The sequence below is a fragment of the Cucurbita pepo genome, chromosome LG04 (genome assembly GCF_002806865.2).
Source record: "Cucurbita pepo subsp. pepo cultivar mu-cu-16 chromosome LG04, ASM280686v2, whole genome shotgun sequence".
In the NCBI taxonomy this organism is placed as follows: Eukaryota; Viridiplantae; Streptophyta; class Magnoliopsida; order Cucurbitales; family Cucurbitaceae; genus Cucurbita; species Cucurbita pepo.
The window spans coordinates 10,064,204-10,078,548 of record NC_036641.1 but is presented as its reverse complement, the minus strand read 5'-3'; the positions used below and the strand labels follow the sequence as shown (position 1 = coordinate 10,078,548).

The following is a 14,345-nucleotide window of genomic DNA, read 5'->3' as shown; positions in this document are numbered from 1 at the left end:
TGGCGTGAATCGCTTTTCAGGCTTTCAAACCATGGGTACCCTTTTCTTTTTTTTCTGCCTTCAATTCCTTTTATATATTCTACTCAGATTTGATGTGCACCAAACAATAATAATGCATCACCATCTCTTACGCTTTCATTTTGAAACAATTGACTACATATGTCTTGTAACTAAACTAGGTACAAAGATTCTAATTTTCTTCCACTTTTATGCATTCATTGCCGTCTTGCAATTTTCAATCTCCATATCGTGTCACTCACTGATCTATATGCTAACGAAACTCATATAAACAAATATGATATATCCAACTTGTGTAACGTATGATCAAATCTTCTAGCTTGAGTATAACCAAACAGTTAAGGTTCTATTGTTCGTTATACTAAGAATGTGCAATCGAATTCACTTGTTTCGTCATTTAATTTACAATTCATGGTGTGTAATGAGAATTAATCTAACAAATGGTCAACTTTGGTCCATTACGTACCTTTATTAGAAATGTTTCGTTCCCCTCTCCAACCAATGTGGAATCTTACAATCCACCCCTGTTGAGGGACCACATCCTCATTGGCACACCACCCGGTGTCTAGCTCTAATACCATTTGTAATAGCTCAAGCTCACTGCAAGCAGATATTGTTTGCTTTGCCCAGTTACATCTAGCTATTAGTCTCATGATTTATTAGTAAAAAAATTTCACACCCTTATAAGAAATGTTTAGTTGAGATCTCACAGTTAAGGACATCATAGGCGGAGGAATTTTCTAGTGAATAATATATATTTAAAGTAATATAAACAATTCCCTATACAAATGCAAACAACTCACCTCCATGAATAAAGTCTTGTTCAGATTAATCAAGGTAAAAAAACAAAAGAGGGGAATATAAAAACCAAGTGAAGATAGTACGAAATGACAGGAAGAAGAAGAAAAAGAAAAGGATGGATGGGGGCAATTAACCTTCTCCAATATGAAAATTCCCTGACTGGGAAAAAGAAGAATCAAGTTCCCCATGCGGATGGCTTATCATCTGTATGTGTCATCTTGGCCACGCTGATAGGACCCTCCGGTTCACGTCAGCTCTGTTTACTCTAACCAGTTTTAGCTCTGCCTGTAGGCTGCAAAAGCTCAGAGAATGATTACTTAATGAACCCTTAAAACTTTAAAGCTTAAACCCAGAAATTATGGAATGGAATTGAAGTTTAGAGATGGGGTTGATGAGGAATGCAGCCCCTCCATGTGTAGCAGTAGCAGTAGAATAAAGGAGCAGCAAGCCTAATAATATTGCCCATCCATGAAGCACAAGTTTTTTGGTTACTTTCGTGAGTCATATTGGTTCCAAGTTGAACCCATCAATCACATCTGCGATCCAAACAAACTGAGCTGTCAATTATTTCAATAAAGGGCTTTCAAAGCCTAAAACAGAGCCATCCCTCTCCATGGTGACTGAGGGAAGCTGTTTTTAATGGTTAACAACATTGAAAAAGATCAAACATGTCTATAAATTACAGCCACCAATCATGAAGTGGCACTGCTGCTGGCTGGCTTATTACCTTAAGCTTTGAATAATTTCAACTCTTTCTCAAAGGGATATGCCCATCTCATCAACACATCATTTCTGGATGCCGAGCTACTGTTTTGACAATGCATAAATTCCCAACACCAGAACTCAGAAGAACGCTTGAACATGAAAATGGAAGCTGAAAAGGCTATTATTATGAGAGAGCAACTAGAACCAAGAGATACTTTCAAAATTGCTTACCTAATCCATTTCTTGCTTGGTGTTGGTAATTTGCTCCCATGGAATGCTTCCATCACTGCTGTTGATTACTTTGGCTACCTCTATCCCACCAAACACGTCGAAAAGGTTTTCTCCGTCGCTTACATGACTTCCTCTGTGCTCCTTCTGGTTCTTATGGTTGCTTGGGATGGATGGTCTAAGAAGATGAGCTTTAGATTTAGAATGAACTTGGGGTTTTCTTTGTTCATCCTGTCTGTTCTGGTCTCTCCTGTCATGGACTGGGCTTCAAACATCACTGGTTCGAACTGGCGGCCGAACGAAGCTTATGGCGTGATCGTTGCATCCGTTGTCACCTGCGGTTTGGCTGATGGCTTGGTAGCAGGAAGTTTGATAGGATCAGCTGGTAGGCTTCCAAAACAATTTATGCAGGCTGTGTTTGCCGGGACTGCTTCTTCAGGTACTATATATGTCCAAACCTTCTCCTCTTACCTTTCAAATTTTATCACGAAAACTTTGACACAAATATAAAGTGCCAGACATGATCTAGCATCCTAGAAAGCATGTGCCTTAAGATGGCTGAAAGGGCAATAAAAGAAGTACTTTCTCCATTCAACTGCATGAAAAAGTATGTTAATATTTTAATGATCTCTATTGATGTGGCAACTGGGTATTGGTGTATAGTATTAAATTGAAAATAACAGATGATTTCCTGCTTTGTTATACAAACAAGCTAAAAAAGATCATTACAAATTACCTGATTGAGAAAATTCATGGTGGCAGGTGTTCTTGTTTCAATCTTGAGGATTATTACAAAGGCTTCACTAACACAATCGCCGAAGGGTCTTCAAAAGAGTGCGCATTTGTACTTCATCGTCGGTGCGTCGATTCTCTTCTGCTGCATTGTGTCGTGTAACTTGTTGTGCAAGCTGCCAGTGATGCAGCATTACTACAGAGTTCTTCTTGATGAACCTCCATGTTCAAAGTCAAAGTTCTGGACAGTGGTGGGTAAAATCAGATGGCCTGCATTTGGAATTTTCATAACTTATGTCGTTACGCTTTCGATTTTTCCCGGAGTCATAGCAGAGGACCTTGAATCCAAACTGCTTCAAGATTGGTATCCTATTCTACTGATAACAGTATACAATGTTGCAGATTTAGTTGGAAAATCTCTAACTGCAATATATATCTTGAAGAACATCAAGACAGCAACATGGTTCTGCATCACCAGGCTTCTGTTTTATCCACTGTTCATGGCCTGCATCCATGGTCCAAGGTGGCTGAAAACTGAATTACCAGTGATAGTTCTCACTTTTTTACTCGGCTTGAGCAACGGATATCTAACAAGTGTCATCATGATCAATACTCCCAAGTTATTACCTGCATCAGAGGCAGAGTTATCTGCCATTGTAATGGTTGTGTTCCTGGGAATTGGGTTGGTTGGTGGCTCAGTTTTAGGCTGGTTTTGGATCCTTTGAAGTTGAACCAAACTCCAAATTATTTAGTACCCTGCCAACGGCAATTCGCCAAATTGGTACTACAAACTAATAAAATGTTGTCTCCTCCAAATTGTCTGGATTGGGGAACCTTTTGCCAACCTTCACAGGATATAAACTGCGCAAGCAGACAAGATAAAAGGCCCAACATTCGAACGACCACCATGTTCGACTGTCGAAAAGTGCAAACCGAGCTGAAGACATGACGAAGAAGAAGCTGACAAGAAAGTTTTTCACTCAAGTGGCATCTCTCTCCATGTTCAATCTTGGGTAGTAGTAACAAATGTAGCATTAGAAATCCATTGTAGTAGTTTCCTGGTTTCTTTCTTCTTAAAGGTAAATTCAGGCAAAACTCTATGCTTGCAGGCTGAGCACAAAATATATATCTTATTTCCTTTCTACAAATCGCATTCCGTATGGAGAAATTCAATATCTATTGATCATACAACTCACTGCTGCATATACTAATACTAAAGGCCAAGAACGGATTATAAACAGGGTCAAGAGATGTTATCTCTAAAGCTATGATACAAAGGAGCTGGGCGCAAGGGGAAGTCCAAGAGCTATTAAGATGCGGCAGCAAGAGGAGGTGGGGTATGAACTCCTTGAAAGAAGCTTGTCGCTGGCTTTTCGATTAAGCCATCTTCTTCTTCTTCTTCGTCTTCTTCAGCATCCCAAAGAAACCGTGCATATGATGCTAGAACATAACTGCACCATAAGAGCAATCAATATGACATTAAACAACCATAACTCCCATGAAAAAGTGTGAAGTTCATCATCAAATAATCTAAAAGCTTACCAGTCATCAGGGGCAGCTTGAACGGCTTGATTGAAGTAACTCTCGGCTCTTGGAGTGTCCTTTTGAGTTTCCCATATCAGATCGGCGTACATAGACAAGACATTACCATCGCCTGGATTGCTCAGAATCGCCCTTCCACAATATTCTTGAGCTTTTACAAGATCCCCACGTACCTATTACCCGTAAAAATCCTTGTAAATACCAGAAACCAGTAATGTTCGAAATCGGATAAGAGTTTTTCTTCTATGATATAGCAATTGGATATACCTCTTTCAAGAACCGTGCATAATTGCTCAAAAGCATTGAATTCCCAGGATTTGCCTCGATCATTTTCTGATAGTGCAGATCCGTATTGTCATTTCCATGATTCGAATCTCCAATCCCGAAACTCCCATCGTCGCCACCGTCGGATCCTCCGCCGCCACTGATCCTTCCACCACTACCACCAACTCCACCACCAACCAGAACATTCACAAACCCACCATCCCTATCCCCAGTTTCAGAAATCGATTCACGCCTCAATGACGCCGTTTTGGAGCGGCTAAACCCGATTACATCTCTCTCTTCGTCAACCTCAGAAAACCCACTCAGAGTTCTGTTAAAGGGTTTCATCTTATTCATGGACATGTCCCGAAGATCCGTCTCGGACAACGCCCGAGTAATCTTCCTGGGTGAGTCATCGATTATCGGTGATGTGCAACTGGGTGAGCAACAGAGCACAATGGAACGCGCCCTAGGGATTTGGTTCACGATCTCCGGCTCCAGGTATGAATCTCTTGAATGGTGTAACCATGAATTGAAGAGGGGAGTCGAAGCGCTTCTCAGAATCATTGTTATGAAGGTATTCTTGAGCTTGTTATTGCATACGAAGTTGTTCTTGCCTGGTATGTATCAGTTCCTCGAGAGCTGACCCATAACAATGGCGGTGGCGCGGGGTATTCTTATAGGAGAATTAGTGGCAATTGAATATGAAATCTGAGACGTCGGGCGTGTGAGGACTAAGAAAACCGTGTACGCACGAGGTTTGGCTGTTTGGTTTTCTCTTTTAGCAACTAGTAGTCGGTAATGTGGCTCCAAACAAAGATGTCTAAATGCTATTCAATTTGAATTTGATATACTAGCAACATTGTTCAATGTATGATTCTTGGGAACTCAATCACATTCTTCCAATCTTCGAAATCCATACGAGCCCAAAAAACTTTTATTATGAGATAAAATCGTCTTGCCATGTGGCTAATCAATAAAGAAAATATGCATAGACGAGACACACAAAGGTGTAGGCTCGAGCAGCCTCGAGGAACACTTGGGCTTTGACCAAGTACAAGGGAGTCACATGAACCAAGTGAATATAAAACAAAATCAACATACATATCCACCATCCTACTGGATATGAATTGTTTCAGTCATAAAGAAACGTTTGACTATTTCTTATTTATAAAGGGTATAAATTATTCCTTCATAAAAGGTATATACTATTTAACTTACATTAATACCCGTGCATGAACTTTGAAGCTCGTAAAATTAATTAGAAAGGAATTATTTGATTTATTAATTATGATAATTTCATCTTATTTTATTGAAAGAGTAAAATTTATTATTGTTAATTGAAGAATATTTAATATATTATAAACCAAACTTGCAATTTAAATGTAGACATTTTAGAGAGTAGAAGTGGGACCCAGTATTGTTAATACGTCACGTGACTGATGACCTATGAACACCGTTGATTGGTGGCGTGTCAAATTTTTAACGATTCTCGTTAAATTATTCACGTGATCACGAAAACTACTTCCACAATCTTGACAGCGAGCCCTCAGAGCTTCTCAAATTTACGTTTATACCACTCTCGCCGAGGAGTGGCTGAATGTAGCATCCGGGGACCCACCTGGTCGAGCCCAGAGGGAAAGTCGGCGTCACTGGTGGTGCCCACGGCTTGGTTCAACGGTGAGTCTTAAAAGTCATCGAAAATAAGAACAGCGATTGGGGGACTATGCCAATTTGGGGGTATTGTTGTAATTTCAAGTGGGTGTTCAATAATGATGGCTAAAGTATGGAAAATTGATATATTATGGTCCATCTCTTTGGAATTTTAATTAAAATTTATTTTTCGTCCATATGTTTTTGGAATTTACATAATAATTAAAATAAGAAAATAATGTTAATAAAAATTATAACTACTTTTTAAACAAATCACAGATTTATTTTATTTTTTTTCTATTTCTTTCAGCTCCTTGTTTCTTACTTTCCAAAATTAATTAATTTTATTTTTATTAATTGAGTAAATCTATTTATTTATTTTATTCTTGTAATATATAGAATGAAACTTTCCAAAAGAAATTAATATATCATATTCGGGTGAGATGTCCCTAGTCAATTTGCGATCATTGATTTCTTTATGGACAATCAAGACCGTTCATTTTTCCATCACCTTTTTCATCTTCCAATCAGAAAGAAGAATCTCCCCAAATGGACCCCACCATAGCTCGTCGTTTCTTTCTTGTCGATAGATAGGTTTTGAAGTAGGAAGAAATGGTTAAATAAAATATTCGAATATTAATTAAAATTCTTAAAAAAAACTAACATCAAATTTAAATAAAAATAATTCACATCTCATAACCTACTAATAATTAAAACTTGTATATTTAAGACTTGAAAATGAATAAAAATTTATCAACATGTCAAATACATTTTAGTTTTGATGGAGAATTGACTATAAAATAAATTGCATGATTATGTCTATCGAATCATACCAATATGGGTGATTAATAGATATATGGTAGATTAATGGGCTCAGTAACGAGCTGTTAAATGGGCTTTCCAAGCTTGGAAATGGGCTCCGTAACGAGCTGTTAAATGGGCTTTCCAAGCTTGGTAATGGGCTCCGTAACGAGCTGTTAAATTAGGTATATATATATATTTTATTTTATTTTTTAACTTATCCTTTATTTTATTTCGTTTAAGAAAAAGAAATCACTTAATTTTTCTTTCACCAGACCCATTATTTTCGTTCCAATACTCAGAGTTGCTCCTCCGGTGATGAAGTAAATTCTGGTAAGCATCTCACCGGCGTTTTGTCATCAGTTCTCTGAATTATTGTTCTTCAAGATGCTCCTCACATTTTGGTTCTATATCTAATTAAGTGAAATAGGTGGATAAGGATACAAAATTGATCGCTATTGTCTTTGGTCAAAGCTGAGGTGTACTATTCGAATTCCATTTTAGGCTCGGCCGTTCAGCTCACGCCGATTTGTGTTTTAGAATAAAATAGTTGAGAACTTACCTTTTCTTATTTGATACTTTTTGTTGATGTTTTTTCTGTCACGTTGGATGCTTATGCTTATGGATATTTGTTTTCTTTAGTTGAAAACCATCGCGGGATTGCATTTTCTTCTGGGTAATGCGATCATGAAGCGACTCTCTGTGCCATGTTCATGTAAAGGGTCAGCATATGCATTTAGTATCAACTCGATGCCCAACCGGTTGTATTATTCAATCCAGGCTTCTTGTTTATCAATTTTGAACCCCACTCTCCCTTTACTGAAGTACAAACTGGATATCTTACCTGTTAATTTGCGCATTAATTTCGCTTGGTAGTGTAAAAAAAAGATATATAAACGATTATGGAGGTAAGGCACATGGATACACTACTTACTTCAAGATTCATTTTGCTTATCACTCTAATAAGGATTCTCTGTATGTGGAGATGCCTTTTGCCATGGTTTAAGCTTTGCCATCCTCAAAAATCGACATCTCGATACCCATTTTGTAACCGCATTTTGTAACCGTCCAAGACCAGTCCAAGCCTACCGCTAGTGGATATTGTTCCTTTTGGACTTCCCCTTAAAGTTTTTAAAACCCGTCTGGTAGAGAGAGATTTCCACACTCTTATAAAGAATGATTCATTCTCCTTTTCAACCGACGTGAGATCTTACAATTTACCTTTTTTGGGCCAGCATCCTTGCTGGCGTTTGTTCTTCTCTCCAATCGATTCGACGTAGGATCTCACATGTTATGTTATTTCCTAATGATTGAAAAAATACTCAAAGAAATCAAGAAATGAACAAACTCAGGGATTTCGTGGAGGGGTCTGCCCTTTAAAGTCAGGAATTAAAGAAGCCTGCGACATGCATGTTCTGGAAGGATGCTGTCATTACACACACACTCATAATGATACTTGCCCTTTGTTTCATGATCTAAATCTTTTTGTTAATTTAAATTCTCTTTCAGATTAAGAGGGAGATGTCAATAATGAAAATTGTTAGGCATCCACATATTGCCCGTCTGCATCAGGTACGTTCATGACGTAATATCACATAACTCGTAGGAGTTATCTGTAGTTGGCTTCCTGCTTTTGGCATCGTGTATCTTTCCTCTATGGTTTTCTATCTCCCCCTAAATTCCAGGTGCTCGCTAGCCGGGCAAAGATATATATTATTCTTGAGTTTGTCTCGAGTGGTGAAATGTGAGATTCTACCTCAGATTGGAGAGTAGAACAAAACATTTTTTATAACGGTGGGAAAGCCTCTTCCTAGCAGATGAGTTTTAAAAACCTTGAAAGGAAGCTCAAAGAGGACAATATCTGCTAGCTGTGGACTTAGGCGGTTACATGAACTGTCTAATAAAATAGTACGGGTTTTTTTCAGCTGAATACTGTTATCTCCTTCTTTACATTAGATTGGTAAATATTGAAACCATATTATGTGTATTGATCTGCACAGGTTCTTCAGAAGAAGCTTCCCAAAATTTAGTCTAGGCGATACCTTCAACAACTTATAGGTGCACTTGCTCATTGTCACAACAAGGGTGTGCACCACTGGGACATTAAGGTGCAAACTTTTAAATAGAGGGATAAAATTCATGGTTCTGGACAAAAAGAATTCATGTGCTCTGTTCCTTATTAATCCTATATTTCCTTGAAATCTGGAAGGTTTCTGAATTTGGACTGAGTGCACTGTGTCCAGAAGTAATGTACTGTATATCGATAAAATGCTCATAAGTAGGTGGTTTCATTCATTAGATTGCGAATGATTATGTCTTGTTTCTTTCTGCCAGGAATACGTTAATGTCTTTTTTATCATACTGTTTTTAAAATTATTACATATGCTGCAGGTTCTTGGAGGTCAGGGTTATGATGGTGCAGCTGCAGACATCCTCTATGCACTTATGGCTGGACATCTTCCATTGTCATAGACGGATCTCCCCACCCTAAACAACAAGGCACGTTTCCAAAATTTCCATCACCCTCAGATTTGAATTACTAGCTCATCTTTATACATGGGAAACCATTCTGTGTGATACAAAAATGTTCTTTAGATGACAATTTCTACAATAGATATCTAACTTCGTAATGTCAACCATTGAAGCTGTAGCAGAAGCAATGGATTTGAGTGTCCACACACGTAATTGAAGGTTTAACTATTATTCTTCCTTCATGATGACGAATTATAATACTATGACATAGTTTTGGAATTACATAGTAATCTTAGTTTAAATTTTCCTTACAAACGAGGTTGCAAAGAAGGATTGGACACAGGGATGCACAGTTTGCAGTTGTGCTGGAGGTAATCTCATAGTATATCACAAGGTAATTTTATACAACTAAATATTGGTATGCAAAAAGACATAGGGAGGCCTAAATCCTTTATATACATCTATTGTCATAGGCTGCATTTTCTTATTTGTGTGGCCTTACTGTATTTCTACAAGAATTTCTGTGCTAAGCTATAAAACATCATCTGAAAACCATCCGAGAGTGTGGGGAACTGAAGGCCCTGCTTGGTTACATACTTATTGCCCAAAAGCTGTTCATCATGATGAGATACTTCTATCAATGATGCAGCAGGTGCTCATGAAGCTTCCCTTTGTCCATGATCTGAACTTTGTTTATGCTATTATGACTTAGAAAACAAAAGGGGTTAAGCTGCCAATGATATATATAACACCGGAAGTGTGTAGATTTGTTTATATCTTAACTAATTGAGCTATACCGACATATTTTAATAGATTCTTTATACTATTGTTGTTCTCACAGCAGGTCTGTTTATAAGAACAACAGAGAAATTGTGTTCTTTTGGGGATTGAAAATTGATTACTACCTACATTTACAAATCATTAGATCATAATTCTTAAGCCATAAACTACATTTTATAGCACAAATGATCTTCTAGCTTCTAATAGTACGTCTGAAAAACTGGTCGTTCAACATTAAGAAAGTAATAAAGAACTCCTGTGGTTTTAAATGCGACACATATCACTGATATCACTGATCATAGTACACGAATGATGGGGGCATGTCAGAATCTGCGGCTTTCTTTTTTCCCTTTCTTCAAGCCAGAGTACAACTAAAGTTTGAGACTTCATCATAATCTAAAGAACCCCAAAACAATAATCGGCCATTGTGAGCTAAACTAGTGAACACCGCCTCAAGGCGAAGGCATAACCCATTAACTCGATGATGGCGAAAAATAAGGTAAAATGTCATGTCGTTGACGACACAGTCGTTAATATGGTCCTATCACATTGAATTTGCCAATATGATGGGAACATTTCGAATATATATTACATCATTTTGCCTCTCTTATCATCTGCACGAGGTCTCAAAACTTTTGGTTGGATCTGATGGGCTATCTCTCAATATACATACAAGTAACGAGTAATCGTTTAGTAGATATTGTCTATTTTGGACTTTTTCGTTTTATATTTTTTCTCAAAGTTTTAAAACGCGTTTGTTAGGGAAAGGTTTTCACACTTTTACAACCGATATAGTATCTCACAATCCACCACTTTCAAGACCCAACATTCTTGCCAGCACATTGCTTTGATACTCCCTTGAGGGCCCAACATCCACCGATATGGCTTTGAGTATCTAACATCATTGATACATGGCTTTGATACCATTTATAATAGTTCAAGCCCACTGCTAGCAGATATTGTCCTCTTTGGACTTTCACCTTCGGACTTCCTCTCAAGGTTTTTAAAATACGTCTGTTAGAAGTTTCCACACTCTTATACATAATGTTTTGTTCTCATTTTCAACTGATGTGGAATCTCAAAGATCGAACATGTAGATGAGAAACATCATCCTCTTTCTGCTCTGCTGCTGCTATCATGTCTAAGTTGAATATAAAAACAAGGGTTGATTCATTTCAGACCCATTTTTCATCTGCTGTGAAGAAACGAGCTTTAAATTCAAAGATTTGGTTAGCTGCAGCCCTAAAACTGGTCGGGACAAGCACAGTAGCATGACTATGACCATTCAACCACAGGATTACTAGACATTAACCCATCAAGATAATCTCAAATAGTTACAAACTTATGTCTCTTCACATCCTCTCTCTTTCTTTTGAACATTCTTTTGCTTACCCTTTTGAGTTTGAGGCTAATTTGATCAAAATGCAATAACTTTACTGAATATTAATGCTTGAAAAGGGTAAAAAAAACAGAAGTAGAGTGGTCCAATGGACAGTTTATGAGCAATCCATTCATTTGATTCAACGAAAACAACTAACTTATATGCATTAAATACTCATACATTCCACACTTAATGCCCACATGTTTTTCAAATCAAAATCTTGTAAATTTACATTCAGTTCCATTCCCTTGAACAAAGAGAGCAGAAGAAAAAGCACCAAAAAAAAACTCTCTCAAGAATCACTATATTATGATACGTAGGCATACATAAAAATTTGGGTGAAACAATGAAAAATGGAAGTGTTTTTATGTTTTTCGAGGTTGAAAGTACTTATCTTTACACTTGCATTTCCATGAGAGAAGATAATAGGCATCATCTTTGGGAACTTGAGCCGCCTCCAAATTAGAAACAACACCGCCGTTGTTACTATCATCACCTTTGTGGCGCTGAGAAATGACCAAAGCAGCAACACATGGCTTGCAATTCAAGCACTTGTTGAAGCACTTTGGTGGCCTTGACCCAATAGCCAATTCCTTCTGCTTTGAATCTTCATTCCCTGAGATTCCCAAAACTAAGAACACCCAACAAAATTAAGAAAATTATGAACACATATGAATATAAACATGTGTGGAAGTTGGATTAGGAATTACCTGATGTGGGGTGAAAGACAGAGAGGGAGAATATGAGAGGGAGAATGAGAAAGAGGGAATTGTTTAAAGCCATATTTTGAGTGAGAGAATGAGAGAAGGATTGGAGTGTTGAAATGGGAAAAAAAGGGTTCAGAGAATTGAAGTGGTGGTGGTGAAGTGTTGACAAAAATGCTACAGTGAAAGGAAATGGTATAGCCTTTGTCTTGCTCCTGCACTGCATCTCTCTGTTCTTGGGGGTCCCAATTGAATAAATCAATCCCTTTTCTTTTCATTTCATTTCCTTTTGAGAGAGAAGAGAGAGGGATTCGAACATCAGGTATGTCTCGAGTAGTCAAGTTATGCTTGAGTTGACTCGTGATACTTAATACGTTGATATCAATTAATGGCTAATACATTATGAAGCCATTGCAAAAGTGGGTCGAGATTAAACGATTCTTGTCTAAGGACTGAAGAGTTATGGGAAATGTAGTTATGAAGAGGTACAAAGAAACAGAGGTCTATTGCCTAGAAAAAGGACTTCTGTTTTTGTTTGCTTTCTATTTAGTTTTCCATCTTCCCTTCATTTAAAGCTTTACCTATAAAACTCCAATTATTTGGCCTTCTATTCCCCATTCTTTAATATATGCTCTTCACTTACAAATTTCATATTTTATTGCATGAATTCATGTTTTTTAAGGAAATAAAAAATAAAAAAATTATGCATAACAGTTCAGCCTCACAGTTTTTAAACGCGTCTGTTAGGGAGAGTTTCCACACCCTTATAAGGAATGTTTCGTTCCCCTCTCCAACTGATGTGAGATTTCACAATCTACCCCCCTTAAGGGCCCAACGTCTTCGCTGACACACCACCTAGTGTCTGACTTTTATACCATTTGTAACAGTCTAAACCTACCGCTAGCAGATAATGTCCTCTTTGAGCTTTCCCTTTACAAGCCCATGTTATACTATCATCACAATTCAATGGTATCAGAGCCAGACACTAGACAGTGTACCAGCGAGAATGTTAGACCCTTAAGGGGAGTGTGGATTGTGAGATCCCACATCGGTGGGAGAGAAACGAAGCGTTTTTTACAAGGGTGTAGAAACCTCTCCCTAGTGGACGCGTTTTAAAACTTTGAAGGGAAGCTCGAGAGGGAAAACTCAAAGAGGATAACATCTACTAGTGGTGGACTTGAACCGACACATTCAAGTTCAATATCTTTTGAAAAGAATTGAGAAGGATGTGAAGGGTGAGAATATTTAAGTAATGAAAGGTGTTGAAAAGAAGAGAAGGCTGGTGTGGAGTTGATATATGCATATGCCACTGCTGAATAATCCAATCTAATGGAAGCTGCTGTCCCAAACTGCAAATTCAGATTCTCAGGCCAACCACTTTACAACCCCATGTTATACTAACATCATTTTAGGGTACCCTACGCTTGGAGGGTCCCCTCTCTGTCCCCATTGTGCTTCTGCTTTCTCTCATCCACCACTGACCGACGGTGGGATGAGAGATCTTATAGCCATTTGTTCAATTTGCTTGCCTTTTAGCCTTTTGCCATATGTACCAACACGTACCTTATGACAAGCGCTTCAGCAGCTCAATGGAGCCTCAAACTCTAAATGGATGCACACACAAAGACAGCATTTATTACCATAATCTAATGAAGATTCAATTGAAGGAACACCTTTCTCAGGGAATTCAGCTGCTTGGTCCCTTGTTCATACAAGGATGTCGCATCTCCACAACTTCAATTGAGCTCTGCGGCTGATGGACTACCTGTAGAAGAAGCAGCACTGCATCAGTTAAAACCATTGAGCCCCACAAGGTCAAGATGCTGAAGCTGAGGGCACAATCTTCCAACCATGGCTAGCCTTGCAGCACCAAAACCTATGCAATTGCGTATCAACAACCACTCCTCATTTCAATATCATCAGAAACAGGACAAAGATTCTCAGACTGTGAGCACCCAAATGAGTTGTTACTAATTCATCATTCCCTAATCGATCAAAGAGCGAAGTTGGGCATTATAAATCAGAGAAGAACAATTAAACCCAGAAACTCAGCAGTGAAATTAAGGAGAGTAGGCATGAGGAAAACAGAGGCATCAAGAGACAACTTGTTGAAATGATTCGACATTTTTTGGACAATTATATAAAAGACCCACCAAATGATACAACACATTTTGGTCACAATCCTCTTAATTTCGAGGTAGTTGCTACGTCACTACCTCATCCTTTAATTTAATACGAAATACTTGAGTAATTAATAACCGATG

The 14,345-nt window shown here is 38.1% G+C and overlaps 3 protein-coding genes and 3 long non-coding RNA genes across 9 annotated transcripts; 3 read left to right on the top strand and 3 right to left on the bottom strand.

Annotated features, from left to right (window-relative positions):
* Window positions 1–801: 801 nt before the first annotated feature.
* On the bottom strand, window positions 802–2,615 carry LOC111792373. Of its 3 annotated transcripts, none has more exons than XR_002814789.1 (4): window positions 2,489–2,615; window positions 1,756–2,347; window positions 1,547–1,702; window positions 802–1,355 (listed from the first exon to the last, which is right to left on the bottom strand). It is a non-coding gene; the product is annotated as an uncharacterized LOC111792373 (long non-coding RNA). The 3 variants fall into 3 exon arrangements; XR_002814788.1 differs by having other exon boundaries at window positions 1,547–1,693; XR_002814787.1 differs by having other exon boundaries at window positions 1,547–1,626.
* LOC111792372 (equilibrative nucleotide transporter 8) lies at window positions 1,578–3,209 on the top strand. Its single transcript, XM_023673782.1, has 2 exons — window positions 1,578–2,191; window positions 2,515–3,209. The coding sequence occupies exons 1-2, from the start codon at window positions 1,681–1,683 to the stop codon at window positions 3,207–3,209; spliced, it is 1,206 nt and encodes a 401-aa protein (XP_023529550.1). The 5' UTR covers window positions 1,578–1,680.
* A 378-nt stretch (window positions 3,210–3,587) lies between these two features.
* On the bottom strand, window positions 3,588–5,072 carry LOC111792370. Its single transcript, XM_023673781.1, has 3 exons — window positions 4,294–5,072; window positions 4,027–4,199; window positions 3,588–3,935 (listed from the first exon to the last, which is right to left on the bottom strand). The coding sequence occupies exons 1-3, from the start codon at window positions 4,855–4,857 to the stop codon at window positions 3,794–3,796; spliced, it is 879 nt and encodes a 292-aa protein (XP_023529549.1). The 5' UTR covers window positions 4,858–5,072; the 3' UTR covers window positions 3,588–3,793.
* Window positions 5,073–6,986: 1,914 nt separating this feature from the next.
* Window positions 6,987–9,241, top strand: LOC111792600. Its single transcript, XR_002814826.1, has 3 exons — window positions 6,987–7,077; window positions 8,254–8,316; window positions 9,136–9,241. It is a non-coding gene; the product is annotated as an uncharacterized LOC111792600 (long non-coding RNA).
* A 153-nt stretch (window positions 9,242–9,394) lies between these two features.
* On the top strand, window positions 9,395–10,093 carry LOC111792599. The gene is made up of 2 exons (XR_002814825.1): window positions 9,395–9,435; window positions 9,536–10,093. It is a non-coding gene; the product is annotated as an uncharacterized LOC111792599 (long non-coding RNA).
* Window positions 10,094–11,491: 1,398 nt separating this feature from the next.
* Window positions 11,492–12,794, bottom strand: LOC111793391 (EPIDERMAL PATTERNING FACTOR-like protein 1). 2 transcript variants are annotated; one of them, XM_023675238.1, is made up of 2 exons: window positions 12,088–12,794; window positions 11,492–12,008 (listed from the first exon to the last, which is right to left on the bottom strand). In XM_023675238.1, the coding sequence occupies exons 1-2, from the start codon at window positions 12,305–12,307 to the stop codon at window positions 11,743–11,745; spliced, it is 486 nt and encodes a 161-aa protein (XP_023531006.1). In that variant the 5' UTR covers window positions 12,308–12,794; the 3' UTR covers window positions 11,492–11,742. The 2 variants fall into 2 exon arrangements, with proteins under 2 accessions (XP_023531006.1, XP_023531007.1); XM_023675239.1 differs by having other exon boundaries at window positions 11,492–11,993.
* Between the last annotated feature and the right edge of the window lie 1,551 nt (window positions 12,795–14,345).